Genomic DNA, 20,995 nt, shown 5'->3' with positions numbered 1-20,995 from the left:
GTCACGCCTCCTAGTAGAGGATGCTGGGAGATGTAGTCCAAACAAAGGAATATTTGCAAGCTCTTGGGAAAGAAAGAGGCAGAAGCTCTTACTATGTCCCACTAGAGGGCGCCTGATTGAGAAAATGTCACCAAAGCTGCCTGATTCCATGCAAAACAACCTACATGATGGGGAAAAAAACAGGCCTCTCTACAAATAATATAGTTAAAATATGGTATAAAATTTTCCCAGCGGAGGTTGGGATATACCTCGATAGTTTCCACAGTCTGTTCTCCTTGGAGTCTGCTGGATTTTCTTGGTCGCTGACACTTTTTCAATGAGCTGGTGTAGTTGTTCTGTCAGCTCAGGCCACCCTCTTCAAAGATTTCAACAGGGATCCCATCAGGTCCGCTGGCTTTGTTATTTTTTTGTTGGCTGATAGCTTTTGACTTCCTCCAGACTAGGCAGTGCTGCAAGATCATCCCTAGTTTGTTGTGGCGGGATTTGCGAGAGAACCTCTTCGGACACGTTGGAACTGCGATTCAGGAGGTTGTGGTCTTTCCAACGTAGTGCAATTGGGTTGCTGTAGGTTTTTTCGGGCTAAATGGTCATGGTCTAGAGGCATTCTCTCCTGACGTTTCGCCTGCATCTATGGCAAGCATTCTCAGAGGTAGTGAAGTCTGTTGGAACTAGGAAAAAGGGTTTATATATCTGTGGAATTACCAGGGTGAGACAGAGGACTCTTGTCTGCTGGAGTTAGGTGTGAATGTTTCAACTGACCATCTTGATTAGCATATAATGGCCTGACAGTGCCTGGAGCAAACTTTTGTTGAGAGGTGATTAGATGTCCTTGTTTGTTTCCTCTTTGTTGTTGTGCTGTTGTAATTTTAGAGTTTTTTTAAATACTGGTAGCCAGATTTTGTTCATTTTCATGGTTTCCTCCTTTCTGTTGAAATTGTCCACATGCTTGTGGATTTCAGTGGCTTCTCTGTGTAGTCTGACATGGTGGTTGTGAGAGTGGTCCAGCATTTCTGTGTTCTCAAATAAAATGCTGTGTCCAGGTTGGTTCATCAGGTGCTCTGCTGCAATTGATTTTTTTTATCCTTTAGAAGTTTAGTTCCTGATGAGTGCAAAAGGTGTATGCTGTGATTTCTTGGTCCATAAATATTTTAATATGTTTAGTATCTAACAGCAGTATACCATAATTATAATATAATATAATAAATATACATTCTAATAAAAATGTAAATAGTAAATTATGAAATAATAATAAGTTAATTTACTGTTATTATTTTATAGTTTACTATTTACAATGATTGACCCCACAAGGCAACACCTTGTGGGGAATGTAGTTAGAGCAACATGTTACAACTAAAATGCTACTAGACTCGCAATGTGCCCCTTCCATACCCTTTAGTGCCCCCCCCCCCAGTGCTTTTGTCCCCTCCTATCAATCCTCCCCCCCCCCAAGTCGGTTCCATACCTGTTACAACATAACCTGTGTTTTAAAATGTGATTTTTAACTGTTTTCTAATCTATTTTTAAATAACTGCTTCACCTGTCCTTCCCCTCCCAGGGCTCTTGTGCTGGTCAGTGACCGTAATAAAGTTTTGTATTGTATTGTATTGTTATTTTATAATATTTTATAATTTATCTTTTAGTTTTTACAATCATTTTAGTTTTTATAATTCAAAAATATTTTAAATATTCTGAATTACAAAATTTAAAATGATAAATTATAAAACGATTTTAAATTGTATAGTTAAGACATGGTAATTATTTTTTTAAAGTTTTATATTTCAAAAATATTTTAATATGTTTAGTATCTAACAGGAGCGTACCACAATGGTAATATAATATATAATATATTATGATAATAGTAAAATTATAAAATTGTAAATAGAACATTATACAATAATAGGAATAATAGTTATTTATATTTTTGGGTTTTATAATTCAAAAATATATCCTCTGAATTACAAATTTTAAATTATACTATTTTAATTTTTTATAGTTAAAAATGTTTATAATTTATTTCAAGTTTCAAATATATTTTAAAATATTTTAATATGTTTTGTATCCAACACAGTGGTTCTATTATTTTTACATTACAAAATTTAAATAGTGTATTGAGTGTATGCCAATGTTTCTCAAACTTCCTAATGCCGCAACCCCTTAATACAATTTTTCATGTTGTGGTGACCCCCAACCCACAGCATTATTTTCATTGTTACTTCATAACTGTAATTTTGATTTTGTCATTTGGGAGTGTCTTTTTAGTTCCTGGAATTTATAATTCACCTAAAAGAGCATTCTGAACTCCACCAATGATGGCACTGAACCAAACTTGGCACACAGAACCCCATAACCAACGGAAAACACTGTTTTCTGTTGGTCTTTGGCAACCCTGACCCCCAAGTTGAGAAACGCTGGTGTAAAGCAAAGGTTGTCAAAACACAACCTTCTGTGTCTCTAGAGCCCCATCTATACTGCCATATAATGCAGTTTCAGAATGCAGATTAACTGAATTGAACTGGATTATATGGCAGTGTAGACTCTTATAATCCAGTTCTATGCATTTAATCTGTATTGGATTATATAACAGTGTACAACCAACCCAGGACTACACTCCCCATCATCCTCAGTCGATAGTGAAGCAAGTTGGGATTTGTTTTGCCCATTTCTGGAGAAAAGTTCATTTTTTATTGAAACATTTTCAAGTTATATGGGCATTATACTGATAATCCAAATAATTTAGTTGTTTGATTTGTATGTGGGTTGTATTTTAAGTGACAAGGGGAACCATAGAATAAAAAGCAATGGAGTGTGAAACAGAATAAGTGGCTTTTTGGAACACACTGAAAGTCCAACAGTAAATGTAAATATTGTAACCCGAACTAAAAAAAACACTCTTTAGCACAGCAGGTTAATCACCAACTGCAGATGCAGTAAATCTTGCAAACCGAAAGGTTGACAGTTCAAAGCCGCATCAGGGTGAGCTCCAGCTCCCCACCCACCTAGTAGATCGAAAACAGCAAGGTGAGCAGATGAATAGGAACCGCATTAAATGGGGAGATATTTTAGGCACAGCGTTTTGGAGGAAAGTTTACAAACGAAGAAAGCTCTTCAGCAAGGAGATAGAGCGACAGCACCCCCCTGTGGCCGGAACCGAACACAGCCTCCAAAAGAGGCCGAATGAGAAAAAACCTAAATATACCTCTATCTGTTGTCTGTCTTTGTCATTGTATACTCAGCATTGAATGTTTGCCATATATGTGTTCCGTGATCCGCCTTAAATCCCCTTAAGGGTGAGAAGGGCAGAATATAAGTACTGTAAATAGATAAATAAACAAACAAATCTTAAAAATTAAGTTTCAAGCCAGCCTGGCCCTGGCTCATCAGGATCCTTTGAATTAAGACCCCTTCCACACAGCTGTATAACATCCCAATTGAACTGGGATTATATGGCAGTGTGGATTCAAGATAACCCAGTTCAAAGCAGAGATTGTAGATTATCTACCAAGATATTCTGGGTTATATGGCTATGTGGAAGGGCCCTAAGTGCTTTAAAATTCAATATCAACCTCCCTATCCTTCACTCTCTTTCATGGCCAATTTACACATGTATTTCTTTATTATTCCTTTATTATTCCAGCGCAGTTCACAATGACATACAAAAAAAAACACAAAGGAACAAAATCCAATATTAAAAGACAGTGGAATTTAAAAATGAATGTATAAGAGCTCACAAAATTGGATTTTATCCAGGAACTAAAAAGAACACAAGATGCTTTTTTCACTTTTCATACTTATATGGGGGAATGTAAATGCCTTCAGGTTTGGAATCTAAAAAGTTATTTTTAAAAATTGATTTTTGTGCAGATAATATTTTTATTAATATGACACTACCCTTCATACAGTTAGGTGACTTCCCACTGTTGGTTTCTGCAAAGGTTTAATTATTTGCTTTATGTTTTAGAGCAGTGTTTCTCAACCTTCCTAATGCCGCGACCCCTTAATACAGTTCCTCATGTTGTGGCGAACACTACCCATAAAATTATTTTCAATGCTACTTCATAACTGTAGTTTTTCTACTGTTATGAATCGTAATGTAAATATGTGGTATGCAGGATGTATTTTCATTCACTGGAGCAAATTTGGCACAAATATCCCATATGCCCATGGGATATATACTGGTGAGGTTGGGGGGGGGGGGATTGATTATGTCATTTGGGAGTTGTAGTTGCTGGGATTTATAGTTCACCTACAATCAAAGAGCGTTCTGAACTCCACAACAATGCAATTGAACCACACTTGGCACACAGAACTCCTATGACCAACAGAAAATATTGGAAGGGTTTGGTGGGCATTGACCTTGAGTTTGGGAGTTGTAGTTCACCTAAATCCTGAGAGCACTGTGAACTCAAAACAATGATGGATCTGGACCAAACTTGGCGTGAATACTCAATATGCCCAAATGTGAACACTGGTGGAGTTTGGGGGAAATTGATTTTGTCATTTGGGAGTTTTAGTTGCTGGGATCTATAGCTCACCTACAATCAAAGAGCATTCTGAACCTCACCAACAATAGAATTGGGTCAAGCTTCCCACACAGAGAGCCCCATGACCAACAGAAAATACTGGAGGGATTTGAGATGAATTGACAGTGATTTAGGAGAGATGTAGTTCACCTACGTCCAGAGGGCACTGTGAACCCAAACGATTATGCCAAAGGCATTCCTAAGATCATCAGAAATATGTGTTTCTATGGCAATCCCTCTTAAACCCCCTTGCAACCCCCCCCCCCCCCGGAGTCCCGACCCCCAGGTTGAGAAACACTGTTTTAGAGGGTGGAATGAAACAGATGCCCATCTGCTAAGAATGCTTTGATTTTTAAAAAATTAATTGTTTTTATTAAATTTATTGAATGACAACTCCCATCATTTTTGATTATCCACCATGTGAACTGGGGATAATGGGCATTGCAACCCAACAGCCCTTGTGGTTCTGAGGATGGGGAAAGGCTAAGGGCCAGAAACAACAATTTAGAGATGCTACATAGAGTTGGTTGACCCACTCAGCCAGCATAGCTGAAATTGGCAAGAGTTCTGTGAGCTTAATCCACAAAAAGAAACTTCCACAATTTCTCGCCAAAGGTTCGTCAGCCATCAAGTATGCTGCTGCCTGGGATTCCAATGAGAGTCTCCTTCTCTGGAGGTTTTTAAACAGAGGCTGGATGGCCATCTGTTGGGGAATGCTTTGATTGTGTGTTCTTGTTGCCCTGGAGGCTAGGGGCCCTTCTACCCTGCCATATAATCCATAATATCAAGGCAGATAATCCAGATTATCTGCTTTGAACTGGATTATATGATAAGCATGGGCAATCCACGGTTCTAAAGAACATACACAACTAAAGTTATGGTGGTGAAAATTTCAGAACTCTAACAAAACTTTCAAAATTTCATTACAAATGGCAGTTCCTAATTGATTCTGTCATAAAAAACACCAATAATGAAACAATAATGATTTTTTTGAAAGTTTTGTTAGAATTCTGAAATTTTCACCACCAGAACTTTAACAACACTATAGAATTAAAGCACCAGCGCCCCCTAATTTCACCACCATAACTTTAGTCGTGTAAGTACTTTAGAATCATGGATTGCCCATGCGTATTATATGAGTCTACACTGCCAGATAATCCAGTTCAAAGCAGACAATCTGGATTTTATATGACAGTGTAGGAGGGGCCTAGGACTCAGAGCAATGGGTTCAAATGACAGGAAAGGAGATTCCACCTGAACATTAGGAACAACTTCCTGATTGTAGGAGCTGTTCAGCAGTGGAACTCTCTGCCTCAGAGTGTGATGGAAGCTCCTTCCTTGGAGGCTTTTAATCAGAGGATGGATGGCCCTCTGTTTGGGGTGCTTTGATTGTGCCTTTTCTGCATGGCAGAAGGGGGTTCGTCTGGATAGCCCATGTGATCTCTCCCAACTCTATTAGTCCATGAGTCTATGATTCCTGCATGGCGGAATGGGATCAGACTGGATGGCCCTTGTGGTCTCTTTCAACTCTATGATTTATCCACCATAGTGAACTCAAAGTGTGCACAAATACAAACACACAGAGGTGCTGGTGAGTGTTTCACAACCAGTTGGTGCACTGGAAGGCCTTCTCTCGGGTGTGCAACTTCTGGTGCGTCATGAGGATGTCCCTCCTACCGAAGTTCTTCCCGCACACCAGGCAGTGGAAGGGCTTCTCCCCAGTGTGGGCTCTCTCGTGGATGACCAGGCAAGTCCGCTGGCTGAAGCTCTTCCCGCACTCCGAGCACTTGTAGGGCTTCTCCCCAGTGTGGGTCCGCCGGTGGGTCACCAGGAACTGTTTCCGGCTGAAGCTCCTCCCGCAGTCGGGGCACAGGTAGGGTTTCTCCCCCGTGTGAGTTCTTTCATGTTTAATAAGGTCCGACTTGGAGATGAAGCCTTTGCCGCAGTGGGAGCAGATGTAGGGCTTCTCTCCCGTGTGGATCCTCTCGTGCTTAATGATGTACGACTTGCGGCTGAAGCTCTTCCCGCAATAGGAGCATGAGTAGGGTCTCTCTCCCGTGTGGGATCTTTGGTGTTCAATAAGCTCTGACCGCCACACAAAACTTTTCCCGCATTCGGGGCATTTTTTCAAGCGCTCGTCTTGGATTCTCGTCTGGACCCTGACTCCTGCTGCGACTTGCGGGCTACAATTCAACCTTCCCTTCTCCAGGTGGCTCTCCAAAGCTTCCCCTGAATCAGGGCTGTGGGAAACTTTCCATGCAACTCTTCCAAGCAGTATCTTATGGGGTTCTGCTACTCCAGAATTGTCTGGATCCGTGCCATACGTTTGTTCATCACCTGGCAGAAAGGGGGAAATCCAAATGCCAAAATCATTCTTGGACACAGATGAGAAGGGAGAAAGATGGGAAGAGAAGGGAAGGGAAGGGAGGAAGGACAGGAGGAAGGAAGAAAGGAAGAATAGGAAGGACAGGAGGAAAGAAGGAAGGAAGGAAGGAAGAATAGGAAGGAGAGGAGGAAAGAAGGAAGGAGGGAAGGAAGGATAGGAAGGACAGGAATGAAACATGGGAGGGAAGGAAGGAAGAAAGGATAGGAAGGACAGGAGGAAAGAACGAAAGAAGGATGGAAGGAAGGACAGAAGGGAGGAAGGACAGGAAGGAAACATGGGAAGGAAGGAATTCAAATCACGTTGAAAGTGTCATGGCCTTATTTCCTGATTTTTTGTGAAGCCAGGATTTTAGACCATGTCTTAGACCTGGCCCGTACATATCTGAATCAAGGGAGAGGATTTCCATGGAAACAGGAACAATGAAAGGGAGTGGCCAAGGTGGGGGATAGGAGGCGTGAAGGAAACATACTACCAGTTGGAATTTTGTTTTGTACCCCAATGTATGCTTTCAAAAATAAAGACTTCCCATTTTGTTCATGAGGTAATTTCTTAGCCAGGAAGCTACAGATCTGGACAGAAACAGCTTCACTGATTACCAGTCCATTTTGGGGCAAGATATATTTCCTTTTATTGTTGTAAAGGAAGTACAATTAGCTCTCCATGAAAGTGGAAAAAAAAGATGAATAAATTGAAAGTTTCTAGTTCTTCCAGCATGACTCTAGGGTCAATTTCCACTAGAAGTTGACTATAGAGGAACTAGAGATTTCTAAAGAGGTGACTTCTATAGAAATCTCTAGGAGACCGGGGGTAGCTGACTACAAAATCATTTAAAATCACATCAATGAATAAACAGCTGCTGCTCTGGGACCAGAGTGAAGAGAGGGTGCCCGGAAGACAGTTCCACCTTGTTTCCTGTGCTGTGCTAATAATATAATATAATATAATATAATATAATATAATATATTGTGTATACATATAATATGGATATTATAATGTGATACAATATAATGCTAATAATAATAATATGGTATAATTATATATTTTATATTATACGTAATATTACTAATAATATTACATGTATGTACAATATATTATAATGGTATAGTACAATATAGTAATACATAATACTAATATTGTGCTATAGTAATAATATATTGTATTTACATATTACTTGTAAGCCGCTCTGAAAATTATTTTCATTGCTACTTTACAACTGTAATTTTGATACTGTTATGAATCATAATATAAATATCTGATATGCAGGATGTATTTTCATTCACTAGACCAAATTGGGCACAAATACCCCCATACTCCCACATTGAATACTGGTGGGGTTGGGAAGGGGGCTTAATTTTGTAATTTGGGAGTTGTAGTTGCTGGGATCTATAGTTCACCTACAATCAAAGAGCATTCTGAACTCTACCAACGATGGAATTGAACCAAACTTGGCACACAGAACTCCCATGACCAACAGAAAATACTGGAAGAGTCTGGTGGGTGCTGACCTTGAGTTTTGGAGTTGGAGTTCACCTACATCCAGAGAGCACGGTGGACTCAAACAATGATGTATCTGGAGCAAACTTAGCATGAGTACTCAATAGGCCCAAATATGAACACTAGTGGAGTTTGGGGGAAATAGACCTTGACATTTGGAAGTTGTAGTTGCTGCGATTTATAGTTCATCTACAACCAAAGAGCATTCCGAACCCCACCAATGATAGAATTGGACCAAAGTTCCCACACAGAACCCCCAAGACCAACAGATAATACTGTGTTTTCTGATGGTCTTTGGCGACCCCTCTGAAACCACCTGGCGACCCACTCAAGGGTCCCAACCCCCTGGTTGTGTAATGGTGACCAAGAGATTCCTACAAGGAACCTCTGAATCAAATTAACAGAATGTAAACCCACATATAAAAAATATGTTTACCACGGCATCTTCTGAGTCCTAAAAAACATCAAGGAAACAGAGACTGACCCATTGAGGCAGCAACTCTATCTTCCTCGTCTTCCTCCTCCTGTTTGATCTCTCCTAAGATGACCCTCTGCCAGGAGTCTGACGAAGCTTCTTCTGTGTTTGGCAAACTGTCCCGTTCCTCTTTTAATGGTCCCAGCACCTGAAATGACAAACCGGGTCCCAAAGAGAAGAATGAACTTCCCTGAGTGTAAAGCATTAGGAAAGAGATGTTAGCAGACCTAAAGTCAGAGTCATGTAAACATTTCTCTGGCTGACAGGGTCCCTGAGTGGAAAGTTTAAAGAAGCCCTGACAAAGACCATCTGGAGATAGGGCTTTAATGGTGTTGCACAGCAAAATGGAGTTGGGCTGGATGGGCCTTGGGGTCTCTTCCTATGACATGTACTACTGCATATTAGGTTTGAGCGCGGATCCATGTTTAGCTGTTTCCTTTGGCCAATATGGTTTCTTTGGTTTGTTTGGGTGCCCATAACAGCAAGGGCCCAGCCGTCACGGATTCCTGTCCGTAACAGGATCATGTGGCAGCCGATTTCAACTCATCCTCCCCTATTTGGCATCACAGTTGAATCTTTTTGACTTTCCTTTATTTTCTTGATTCTTTTTATTTAGTGGGACTGACTGGAGTTGGGGACATGAGGGATGGGTGGTTGAGGAGTGTGTGTATGTTTGGGGGCTTGGGAGAATCACCCTTTTAGCTCCCCCCCCTTTCCCTTCCTCTCCTTCAAATGCTTCTAAGATATGATAACAATATTTATTTATTTATTTATTTACGACATTTATATGCTGCCCTTCCATCCTGAAGGGAACTCAGAGCAGCTTACAAGAGATATATACATACAATATATTATATATATGATAGTAATATCATATCATCAGCATACAGCAGAGTGTTGCAATATGTGTTTAGGACTTTAGGCATATGGGTTACAGGGTCTTTCATTACTCCAGGTAGGTCATTGATTTAAAGATAAACAATATTGGTGCTAAAATACACCCTTGTCTTACCCCTTTGTATGTGTTGATCCTGCTTGCCATTGCTCCATTTACCCCAAACTGTACTCTCAAACAGGTGTTTGTGTATAAGGCTTTTATCAGTAGCAGCAGCCTAGGTTCAATTTTAAGATTGCACAACTTATTCCATAAAGCTTCTCTGTTAACAGTATCAAATGCTGCAGAGAAGTCAATAAAGGCAGCATACAAGTGTCTTCCCTTACAGGCGTATTTGGCAATCAGTATTATATATTACTATATTGTACTATACCATTATATTGTAATATTATTAGTAATATTACATGTAATATAAAATATATAATTATAATATCATTATTATTTGTATTATATTGTATTACATTATATTATTACCATAGCACAGGACACAAGATGGAACTGTCCCCTGCCCCCCCCCCTCTTCACTAATTATTATTAATCCCAGCAAACACCGCAATAAGTGAAGGAACACTGTATACCTAAATATTATACTAAATAGTGGTGACAGTCAATCTTCTCACCTGTCCGTCTTGCCCCTCATCCTCTTGATGCCTCTGCAGGAAGTCCTCTGCCAGGGCTACAGCCTGGGAGCAGCATTCTGGCCCCATCCCTCGGACCCGGCCCTGGACCTTGGAGGGCAGGATGGCCAGGAACTGCTCCAGCACCACCAGCTCCAGCATCTGCTCCTTGCTGTGCCTCTCAGGCCTCAGCCAGAGTTGGCACAGCTCCCAGAGGCGGTTGCACACCTCCCGCGGGCCCCGGGCCTCCGTGAAGCCGAACCGCCGGAAGTGCTGGCGCTGCCTCTCCAGGTTGGAAGCAGTTGCCTCTGACTCCAGCGCCTCTTCCTTCACCTCGAATGATTCACTTTTCTCTGTGGCCTGGGTGCGGTTGGTCAATGGGGCTTCTTTGCAGATGTCCAGCAGAAGACAGGTCATCTTTGTGCCTCTAAACTGATGGTCGGACTCCTAAATAAAAGAAACATATTGTCTTGAGTTTTTTTGAGCAAAGAAAGAAAAACCGGATTCAGGCCAATTCTGCCTTATATTCTAGGATCTGATCCCTGATTATCTGCTTTAAACTGAATTATATAAGTCTCCACTGCCAAGTAATCTTCTAAATAAATAAAAATGTAATGTTCTTTTGTGGGATTAACTCAAAAACCACTGGACGAATTGACACCAAATTTGGACACAATACACCTATCAGGCCAATGAGTGACTATCACTCATAAAAACACTGAAAACAACAGCAGAGGAGACTTAAAAAGCCAAAAAACAAAAATTACATTACAATGCATGCACAAAACTACACACATACACACACACACACATATATATATACACACACACACGCAAACACACATATACACAAATATACACACACAAAACACAAATACACAGAGTGGGCCACAGCAACACGTGGCAGGGGATGGCTAGTATATAAATAAAAATGTAATGTTCGTTTGTGGGATTAACATAACTCAAAAACCACTGGACGAACTGATACCAAATTTAGACACAATACACCTATCAGGCCAACAAGTGACCATCACTCATAAAAACACTGAAAAACACAGCAGAAGATACTTAAAAAGCTAAAAAAAAATCCCAATGTATTGTCGAAGGCTTTCATGGCTGGAATCACCAGGTTCTTGTGGGTTTTTTCGGGCTATAGAGCCATGTTCTAGAGGCATTTCTCCTGACGTTTCGCCTGCATCTATGGCAAGCATCCTCAGAGGTAGTGAGGTCTGTTGGAATTAGGACAATGGGTTTATATATCTGTGGAATGGCTGGGGTGGGGCAAGGAGCTCTTCCCTGCTGCAGTTAGGTGTGAATGTTTCAGCTGATCACCTTCATTAGCATTTGAAGGCCTGCCTGAGCCTGGGAAAATCTCTTGCCTGGCACAGATTAACACCTCCCAGCAAGAGATTTTCCCAGGCTCAGGCAGGCCTTCAAATGCTAATGAAGGTGATCAGCTGAAACATTCACACCTAACTGCAGCAGGGAAGAGCTCCTTGCCCCACCCCAGCCATTCCACAGATATATAAACCCATTGTCCTAATTCCAACAGACCTCACTACCTCTGAGGATGCTTGCCATAGATGCAGGCGAAACGTCAGGAGAAATGCCTCTAGAACATGGCTCTATAGCCCGAAAAAACCCACAAGAACCTAGTGATTCCAGCCATGAAAGCCTTCGACAATACACTGTATATTGTTTTTGTTGCAAGTCTGTATATCGCCGTGGAATGAAGAGGACTCACCAAAGATACTGTTTTATGTTATGTTTTTGGTGAGAGCAATTCTTCTGTTTTGTTTTGTATGCTGTGAATACAACTTAGAGCGGAAGACTAATGTGTTTTCTTTTATGAGTTACTTTATCACACTTAGAGGCTACTCACGCTAACGCTGACAAAACACACATATACATAGACTGGGCCACAAAAACGCGTGCAGGGGGCAGCTAGTATGGGATAAGAAGATAATCTGGGATCAGGCCCTGGGATATAGGGGAGTGTGGAAGGGACCTTTGCACGGATGTACACAACCGTATAAAATCCAGATTATCTGCTTTGAACTGGATTACATAGCAATATCGATGCGGGCCCCTTCTACACTGTCATATAATCCAGTTCAAAGCAGATAATCGGGATTTGATATCGCAGTATAGAAGACGGGGTCCTGGGAGCTGTAGTTTTGCAAGGCCTTTCACCTTCTCTGCCAAAGAGGACTAGAGCTTCAGCAAACTACAACTCCCAGGGTTCCCTAGCATTGAGCCTTTGCAGTTCAAAGTGGTGTCATACTGCATCCCTTCCACAGTGTAGATGCACCTTTGCAGTTTCACAACTTGAAGATGGTTTTTACACAGTGCTCTACCTACCAGCTTCCTTCCTAGGCAGAGAGAGAGAGGCGCTCCTTTCCGCTCCTGATCTGGGCGCGTGGGAAAATTCAAAGGCCACTTTCCCATGGGAAGCGGAACAGAAAAAGGACTTTTTGTCCTCTTTTTGTCCTCCGCGGCTCACTGTTGCTGCCAGAAAGCCTCTAGGAATCTGGACTCGCTGACTTTAACTCTTTGGAGGCTTCAAAGCATTGAGGATGCACCTTCTATATACTGTAGAATGAATGCAGCCAGACACCTCTTGTACTGCCCTAGCTCAATGCTATGGACTCATGAAAGCTGTCGTTTTACAAGGCCTTTCGTCTCTCCCCAAAAGTGCTGGTACTTCATAAAACTACAACTCCCATGGAATCATAGAGTTTAAAGAGACCTCGTGGGCCATCCAGTCCAACCCTCCGCCAAGAAGCAGGAAAATCGCATTCAAAGCACCCCCGACAGATGGCCATCCAGCCTCTGCTTAAAAGCCTCCAAAGAGGGAGCCTCCACCACACTCCGGGGCAGGGAGTTCCATTGCTGAACATCTCTCACAGTCAGGAAGTTCTTCCTAATGTTCAAAGCACCCCCGACAGATGGCCATCTAGCCTCTGCTTAAAAGTCTCCAAAGAGGGAGCCCTCCACCACACTCTAGGACAGAGAGTTCCACCACTGAACAGCTCCGACAGTCAGGAAGTTCTTTCTCATGTTCAGGTGGAATCTCCTTCCCAGTTAAAATAGGAGTTGTAGTTCATTCTACAGTGTAGAGCACGTGTTGCGATAATCAGAAGTTATTTCATTATAAATGGCAGTGCCTAATTGGTTCTGTCATAAAAATAATCAATAATGAAATAATAATGAAATTTTGAAAGTTTTGTTAGAGTTCTGAAATGTTCATCACCAGAACTTTAGCAATACTGTAGAAACAAAGCACCAGTGTCCCCTAGTTTTCACCACCAGAATTTTAATTTTGTAAGCACTTTAGAACCATTTAGAACCATGGATTGCACATGCCTACCAAATATATTTCTCCATGCCTTCAAAAGCAGCTACAGCTAAGGATAGCATGTCTCCTCTGAATGAATGCCTGAAGAACCTAATAAGCTGGATGCGGAAAAAGCAAATTGAAACTGAATCTAGACAAAACAGAGGTGCTTGCAATAATGGGTTCTAATCTGGGGATCGAGGTGTGTGAGCCAGTTCTGGATGGGGTTACACTCCCCCCGAAAGACTGTGTTTGCAGCTTAGGAGTGCTCCTGGATCCATCTCAGCCCAGGTAGATGCTTCGATCAGGAGTGCTTACTATCAGCTTTGGCTCATTCGCCAGCTGCGCCCCGTCCTAGACTCAAAGGACCTTAAGATGGTAGCACATGCACTGGTAACCTCAAGGTTGGACTTCTGCAATGCATTTTACATTGGACTACCTTTGTACCAAGTTCAGAATCTCCAGTTGGTTCAAAATATGGCAGCCAGATTTTTTACAGGAATATCAAGGAGTGAGCATATTACACCTATCCTAAAATCTCTCCACTGTATAAGATGTTCGTATTGACCTTTAAAGCCCAATATAGTTTGTCCACGTTATCTACAGGAATGCCTTCTCCCATACAATCCACCCCACATATGTTGGTCTTTTTGTGGGGCTATTACTCCAACCAGCCAGAACCCGGCTGGCACCATAGCCCAGAGGACCTTTTCATCGCCTGCCCCAAGACTGTGGAATGACCTGCCGGAAGAGCTCCAACAGCTAGATCAACGGTGGCCTCTGCAATGGAGCCGGAAACCGGTATTTGGAGGCCACGTCAACACCAAAGAAGGAAGAGGGGACAGCAGGAGGACATTCGGGAGGCCTTTGAGATGTTCCTTGTTCAACAACAAGGTTGATCAACTTGTATTTTCTCCTAGCCCTGGTTTTACAGAGACTCAAGAAATAACAACTCAAAACCCAGCAAATATTATTTCTAGTGTGAATTGGGTAGGAGAGAAAAATAGGAGACCTTAGTAAAACGGAACGAGGAAGGATGCCCTCTGACCGATGGGAAAAGTTCTGGCCCTGGCTGGCAGAGACCACACCTGGGATCACCTGAAGGGTTGTAGGTTTTATATCAGGCATCCTCTGTTACAGTAAGTTGTAACAGGATCAAGTATGTATGTGTGTTAAAGAAAACCTTATAGTGTTGATTATTGTGTGCAGCTGCTAATGTAGGTCAACTAGTAAGTTTGGACCACACCCAGTAGAGTATGACTGTATGGGTTTTAGAATACAGTTTAGCTTTGCTCTGAGGAGCCTTTGGTCAGGCATTTTGCTCAACCATTTCTACTGATCTCTCATTTTGGTGAAGATGAAGAAGCCTAATTCTGTATTGCTTACAAGGATTGTGTAAGTTTGGTGCACTGTTTTGTTTGCAGCATTGCAAGTTTATGTTTTAATTCTGCTGATAAGAGTAACATTTTCTGTTCTTTTTCCTCTTGCCTGGGTGCAATGTTATTGTGTCCTCTGCATTGGATCTGACTGAAACACGCTATGCACAACATCCTCAAGCTGCGGCCCTCCAGCTGTTTGGGCCTTCAACTGCCAGAATTCCTGACAATTGAACAAACTTGTTAGGGCTTCTGGGAGTTGGAGGCCCAAACAGCTGGAGGGCTGCACTTTGAGAATGCCTATTTTATATCGATACAAAAGAATTTTTGAAGCATTTTATATACCGTATATTCTGTTGTATAAGACTACTTTTTAACCCAAGAAAATCTTCTCAAAAGTCAGGGGTCGTCTTATATGCGGGGGTCGTCTTATACGCTGGAGTAGCCTTATGCATGTGAGTCGTCTTGTATATGGGAGTAGTCTTATACGATGGGAGTCGTCTTCTGGAGCGGGTGCTGAAACTTCCAATCCTGATTGGAGAATCTGTGGTTGCTGCATATTGTGGGGGGAGCTCAAAAATGGCAGTGGCTATGTCCCTGCCGTATGCAGCGACTGTATGAAAGCATTAAGAGCTTTCATACAGTACAAGTATGGTAGAAGAAAATCCATTCATCAGGATTCATGGACTTAATGCGGTCCCAATGGTGAGGTGAAGGGGCGCCTCACCATGAAGGTGTAAGTGAAGGGCGGAGCAAGCTGCAGGCATCCGGGGCGCCTGGGGTATGGAAAAAAGAGATAGAATGGCTCTGGGCCCAGAAAAACACACCTCTTTTACCTGTCTGGCCCGCCCTTGTTTCCTATTACTGTACCTCCTCCTCTGCCTCTCAGATCTCGCTCCTGAAGACTGCAGGTATGCATGTGCGAGATCTGAGAGGCAGAGAAGGAGGTACAGTAATAGGAAAATTACCATACTGAAATTAAATCTGATGCTTTTGCATTTTTTATTTGGTGTGTATTGGAAGAGGGGTAGTCTTATACGGCGAGTATATCCCAAACTCTATATTTTAACTGGAAATGTTGGGGGTCGTCTTATACGCCCAGTCATCTTATATGCCGGAATATACGGTATATTAAGTGATACACACACACACACACACACACTTGCAATTGTATTTGTAACTATAACTGTATTTGTAATTAAACCAAAGAAGACGGAAAAACTGTGAAGAAATATTGCAACTGGTTTTGTAACTGTAATGATTTAGAAAATGCAAATGCCGCAAGCATTGTAAATATTGCAAAACTAACTTGATTGTAATTGTTAGCAAATGTGTTTGTAGTACGTATTTATTATAATAAATTACTTCTATCCCACAGCCAGATCAGCTATCAGAATTTTAAAACCATCTAAAATCTATCCCTTCTACCAGGCCTACATGGCCAGTTGTAAGCAGGAGTTTTAAACTCATGTCTTGAGTTTTGGTCTCTGTCCTGTGTGATTAATGTCTATTTTATTATTTTGATATGTATCTTTTATGGAACTGCATTTTAATGTGTGTCTGTAGAATTTTTATAGTATTTGTGTGTTTTTGGTTATGCTGTGACCCTCCTCGAGCCGTGGAGACAGGCAGGCAAGAAGTAAAATAATAATAATAATAATAATAATAATAATAATTGTTATTATTTTACTGACACAAAAGTGAAATCGAGGTGGAATTTAAAAAGGTCTGGCCCTGAAGGAGAGACCCTGCAGACCCACCAAAGAGGGCTCGCTACAATGGTGAGCAAAAAGAAGCCCAATTTAAAAGGTTTTTCCTAAGTTCCCCAAAGAAATCTCACCAAAGTTGAAGGAAGCGCCATCGAGATGATTTTATTGCGATTCAGGATGCATAGCAGCAATATTTCACCAAGCTAAGCATGTATGAGTACAAATAAAAGCCATTTTTATAGAAAAACAGAGTTGTCTGGTTTGAATCTCCCGCTCCCCACCCTCTGCCTGGCTTGAAGTTGATTGGCTGGCGCTTCAACAGCTAGGAGGAGGCTCGGCCGCCTTTTGAGCGCCTGGGCCAATCACAGGGCTTCGATCGCCTTGGCACTTCAGCAAATAAGGAGAGAGGGAGGCAGGACAAGGGAATACAATGCATTCTTGAGTGGATTATGGAAATTCAGGAAATGTCCATGGGGCCGGCAAGTCCTAAAGGTCTATGAGCTAGCCTTCTATTGTTCTTTGAGTGGTTCTAATAAACATTGATGCTGGCGATATTGCCATAATCCGAATTTTCTTCCATGCCAAGACAGAGGAACAATGGGGGGAAACTTTGAGTGGATGTTTTGGTACAGAGATGGAATGGTTGACAGATCAGGGTGCGGTGCAGCTTTCTGAAGGCTCCCCTCTGTCCCATTGTGATATAATCAAAATTGCCAAGCGGCCGTTTCCTCTGGTGGCCAAAACCTCTGAGGTCACGATCCTTTGTTATTGTCCATGCAAAGAGTGTCTTTTGATAAAGGTTCTTTCAACTGTTAATTTCTTCCTTTCCAGGATCAGGGTGGCTTCCTTATATATATTTTTATACATTTTTTTCCAAAGGGGAATGGGGCAAAAAGGGTCAGGAAAAGGTCAGATACACAGGAAGGAATATAGAAATCATGTTATAGAAAATATACCCACTTATCCCTCCCTCCAGAGTCCCATAGAAGTTCAAGAGAGCACATAAGTGTAAAGGGAGATGGTTTCTCAGTAATAAATGTGCTACCTTTTGCTATATGTGAAACCTAGGGCATAAAACCTTGATTAAATGTACACACTATCTAACATGGGAAGGGTCCTTGTTGTTGTTAGTGTCTTGGCAAATTGACCAAGGCTTTACCCTTATTATCCAGTCTGGTGTCCTTGTCCTTAGCAAAACTATAAGTTACTATATTTTATTTGGGGGGGGGGGTCATGTTCAACTTCAAAAGCACAGTATGTCACAGCAAACAAGATCTATATGCTGGATTTCGCATCACAAAATCACAAGTCGAACACTTCCCAAGCATCTAGGATTGTGTGATGTATATTATTATTATTATTATTGTTATTATTTTGCCTGTGCCAAAGAACTGATAGGGTCACAAACCTGAAAAAGTTACGGGAAATGAACACGTCAAACTACTCTGGGACTTCCGAATTCAAACTGACAAGAGTTTTGGAGCACAATAATCCTGACCCCACAACTGTGAAAAAAAACAAACAAAACCAAGTATGGATAGTCAATGTTGCAATCCCAGGTGACTGGCTTGTGTATATTTTAAGGCTTTTCATAATGTAATATTTATTACATAATATAATTTTATATATATATATAATACATATATATATAATTAAATTTAATATAATATTAAATAAAAATAATATAATATACACAATTATAAAAATAATATAATAATATAATTTAGGTTATTCTTAACTGAAGATTTATTTTTATCACATAATAATAATAATACTTTGTATTTAATTAAAACTAAATCTTGTGCATATTTTAAGGCTTTTCATAATCTAATATTTATTACATAATATAATTTAATATATACTAATATTATTATTATTAAATAAAATAAAAATAAAATAATATAATAATATAATATACATAATATAATTATAAAAATAATATAATAATATAATTTAGGTTATTCTTAACTGAAGATTTATTTTTTATCACATAACAATAATTATAATACTTTGTATTTAATTAAAACGAAATCTTGTGCATATTTTAAGGCTTTTCATAATCTAATATTTATTACATAATATAATGTAATATATATTAATATTATTAAATTTAATATAATATTAAATAAAAATAATATAATAATATAATATACATTATATAATTATAAAAAATAATATAATAATATAATTTAGGTTATTCTTAACTGAAGATTTATTTTTTAATCACATAATAATACTATGTATTTATTTGTATATACTTTGTATTTATTTAATTAAAACTAAATCTTGTGCATATTTTAAGGCTTTTCATAATCTAATATTTATTACATAATATAATTTAATATATACTATTATTATTATTATTAAATTTGATATAATATTACATAAAATAATATAACAATATAATATACAGAATATAATTATAAAAATATAATAATCTAATTTAGGCTTTTCTTAACTGAAAATTTATTTTTATCACATAATAATAATACTTTGTATTTAATTAAAAATAAATCTTGTGCGTATTTTAAGGCTTTTCATAAACTAATATTTATTACATAATATAATTTAATATATATTAATATTATTATTAAATTTAATATAACAATATTAAATAAAAATAATACAATATACATAATATAATTATAAAAATAATATAATAATATAATTTAGGTTTTTCTTAACTGAAAATTTATTTTTATCACATAATGATAACACTTTGTATTTAATTAAAACTAAATCTTGTGCATATTTTAAGGCTTTTCATAATCTAATATTTATTACATAATATAATTTAATATATACTAATATTATTATTATTAAATTTAATATAATATTAAATAAAAATAATATAATACTATATATATTATATAATAATACAATATACATAATATAATTATAAAAATAATATAATAATATAATTTAGGTTATTCTTAACTGAAGATTTATTTTTTATCACATAATAATAACACTTTGTATTTAATTAAAACTAAATCTTGTACATATTTTAAGGCTTTTCATAATCTAATATTTATTACATAATATAATTTAATATATATTAATATTATTATTAAATTTAATATAATATTAAATAAAAATAATATAATAATATAATATACATAATATAATTATAAAAATAATATAATAATATAATTTAGGTTTTTTTAACTGAAGATTTATTTTTTATCACATAATAATAATACTTTGTATTTAATTAAAACTAAATCTTGTGCATATTTTAAGGCTTTTCATAATCTAATCATAATCTAATATTTATTACATACTATAATTTAATATATACTAATATTATTATTACTAAATTTAAGGCTTTTCATAATCTAATCATAATCTAATATTTATTACATACTATAATTTAATATATACTAATATTATTATTACTAAATTTAATATAACAATATTAAATATAATATTAAATAATATAATATACATAATATAATTATAAAAATAATATAATAATATAATTTAGGCTTTTTTTAACTGAAGTTTTATTTTTATCACATAATAATAATACTTTGTATTAAGTTAAAACTAAATCTTAGCTTAAGGAAAACCTAAATAATATTTATTATTATTATTATTATTATTATTATTATTATTATTATTAAGGTTTTCCTTCTAATATTTATTTCTAATTCAATAAAAATTCTTAATTATTATTACTACTATTCTGTAACAAAAATAAATCTTAGGTTAAGAAAACACTCAAGAATTTTTTAAAACCAGGTGAAGAAAACCATTTAAGTTTTCATTTAATACAATTAATAAATTAATTTTAAATACTTTTTTTAAAAGGTTAAGTACAAGCCTGGGCCAACTTGGGCCCTCCAGGGGTTTTGGACTTCGACTCCCATCATTCCTAACAGCCTCAGGCCCGTTAGGAACGGGCCTGAGGCTGTTAGGAATGATGGGAGTCGAAGTCCAAAACCCCTGGAGGGCCCAAGTAGGCCCAGGCCTGGCTAAGACTGATTTTAGCTCCATTTCTGTTATATTTAATTAAATATCACCATTATCATGGTCCCCATCATGAGGGCCTCCGGATATACCGTATTCGGGAGGGGAATTCCCATCGGGCGTTGCGGATGGAGAGGGATGCTGGGAGGTGGAGTCCTCGCCTTCACGCCTTTGCCTGAGCGCGGCCTTGTCGGACTGGCCGGAAGTGACGCGT

The 20,995-nt window shown here is 38.6% G+C and overlaps 1 protein-coding gene across 2 annotated transcripts; it reads right to left on the bottom strand.

Moving 5' to 3' along the window:
• Positions 1 to 4,878: 4,878 nt before the first annotated feature.
• On the bottom strand, positions 4,879 to 20,988 carry LOC132765919 (zinc finger and SCAN domain-containing protein 31-like). Of its 2 annotated transcripts, none has more exons than XM_060760219.2 (4): positions 20,874 to 20,988; positions 10,391 to 10,834; positions 8,885 to 9,023; positions 4,879 to 6,857 (listed from the first exon to the last, which is right to left on the bottom strand). In XM_060760219.2, the coding sequence occupies exons 1-4, from the start codon at positions 20,895 to 20,897 to the stop codon at positions 6,121 to 6,123; spliced, it is 1,344 nt and encodes a 447-aa protein (XP_060616202.2). In that variant the 5' UTR covers positions 20,898 to 20,988; the 3' UTR covers positions 4,879 to 6,120. The 2 variants fall into 2 exon arrangements, with proteins under 2 accessions (XP_060616202.2, XP_060616201.2); XM_060760218.2 differs by lacking the exon at positions 20,874 to 20,988 and adding an exon at positions 12,749 to 12,922.
• Between the last annotated feature and the right edge of the window lie 7 nt (positions 20,989 to 20,995).

The sequence above is a fragment of the Anolis sagrei genome, chromosome 2 (genome assembly GCF_037176765.1).
Source record: "Anolis sagrei isolate rAnoSag1 chromosome 2, rAnoSag1.mat, whole genome shotgun sequence".
Taxonomy (NCBI): Eukaryota; Metazoa; Chordata; class Lepidosauria; order Squamata; family Dactyloidae; genus Anolis; species Anolis sagrei.
Note: the sequence above shows the minus strand (reverse complement) of the source record. Positions and strands in the feature narration are given on the sequence as shown.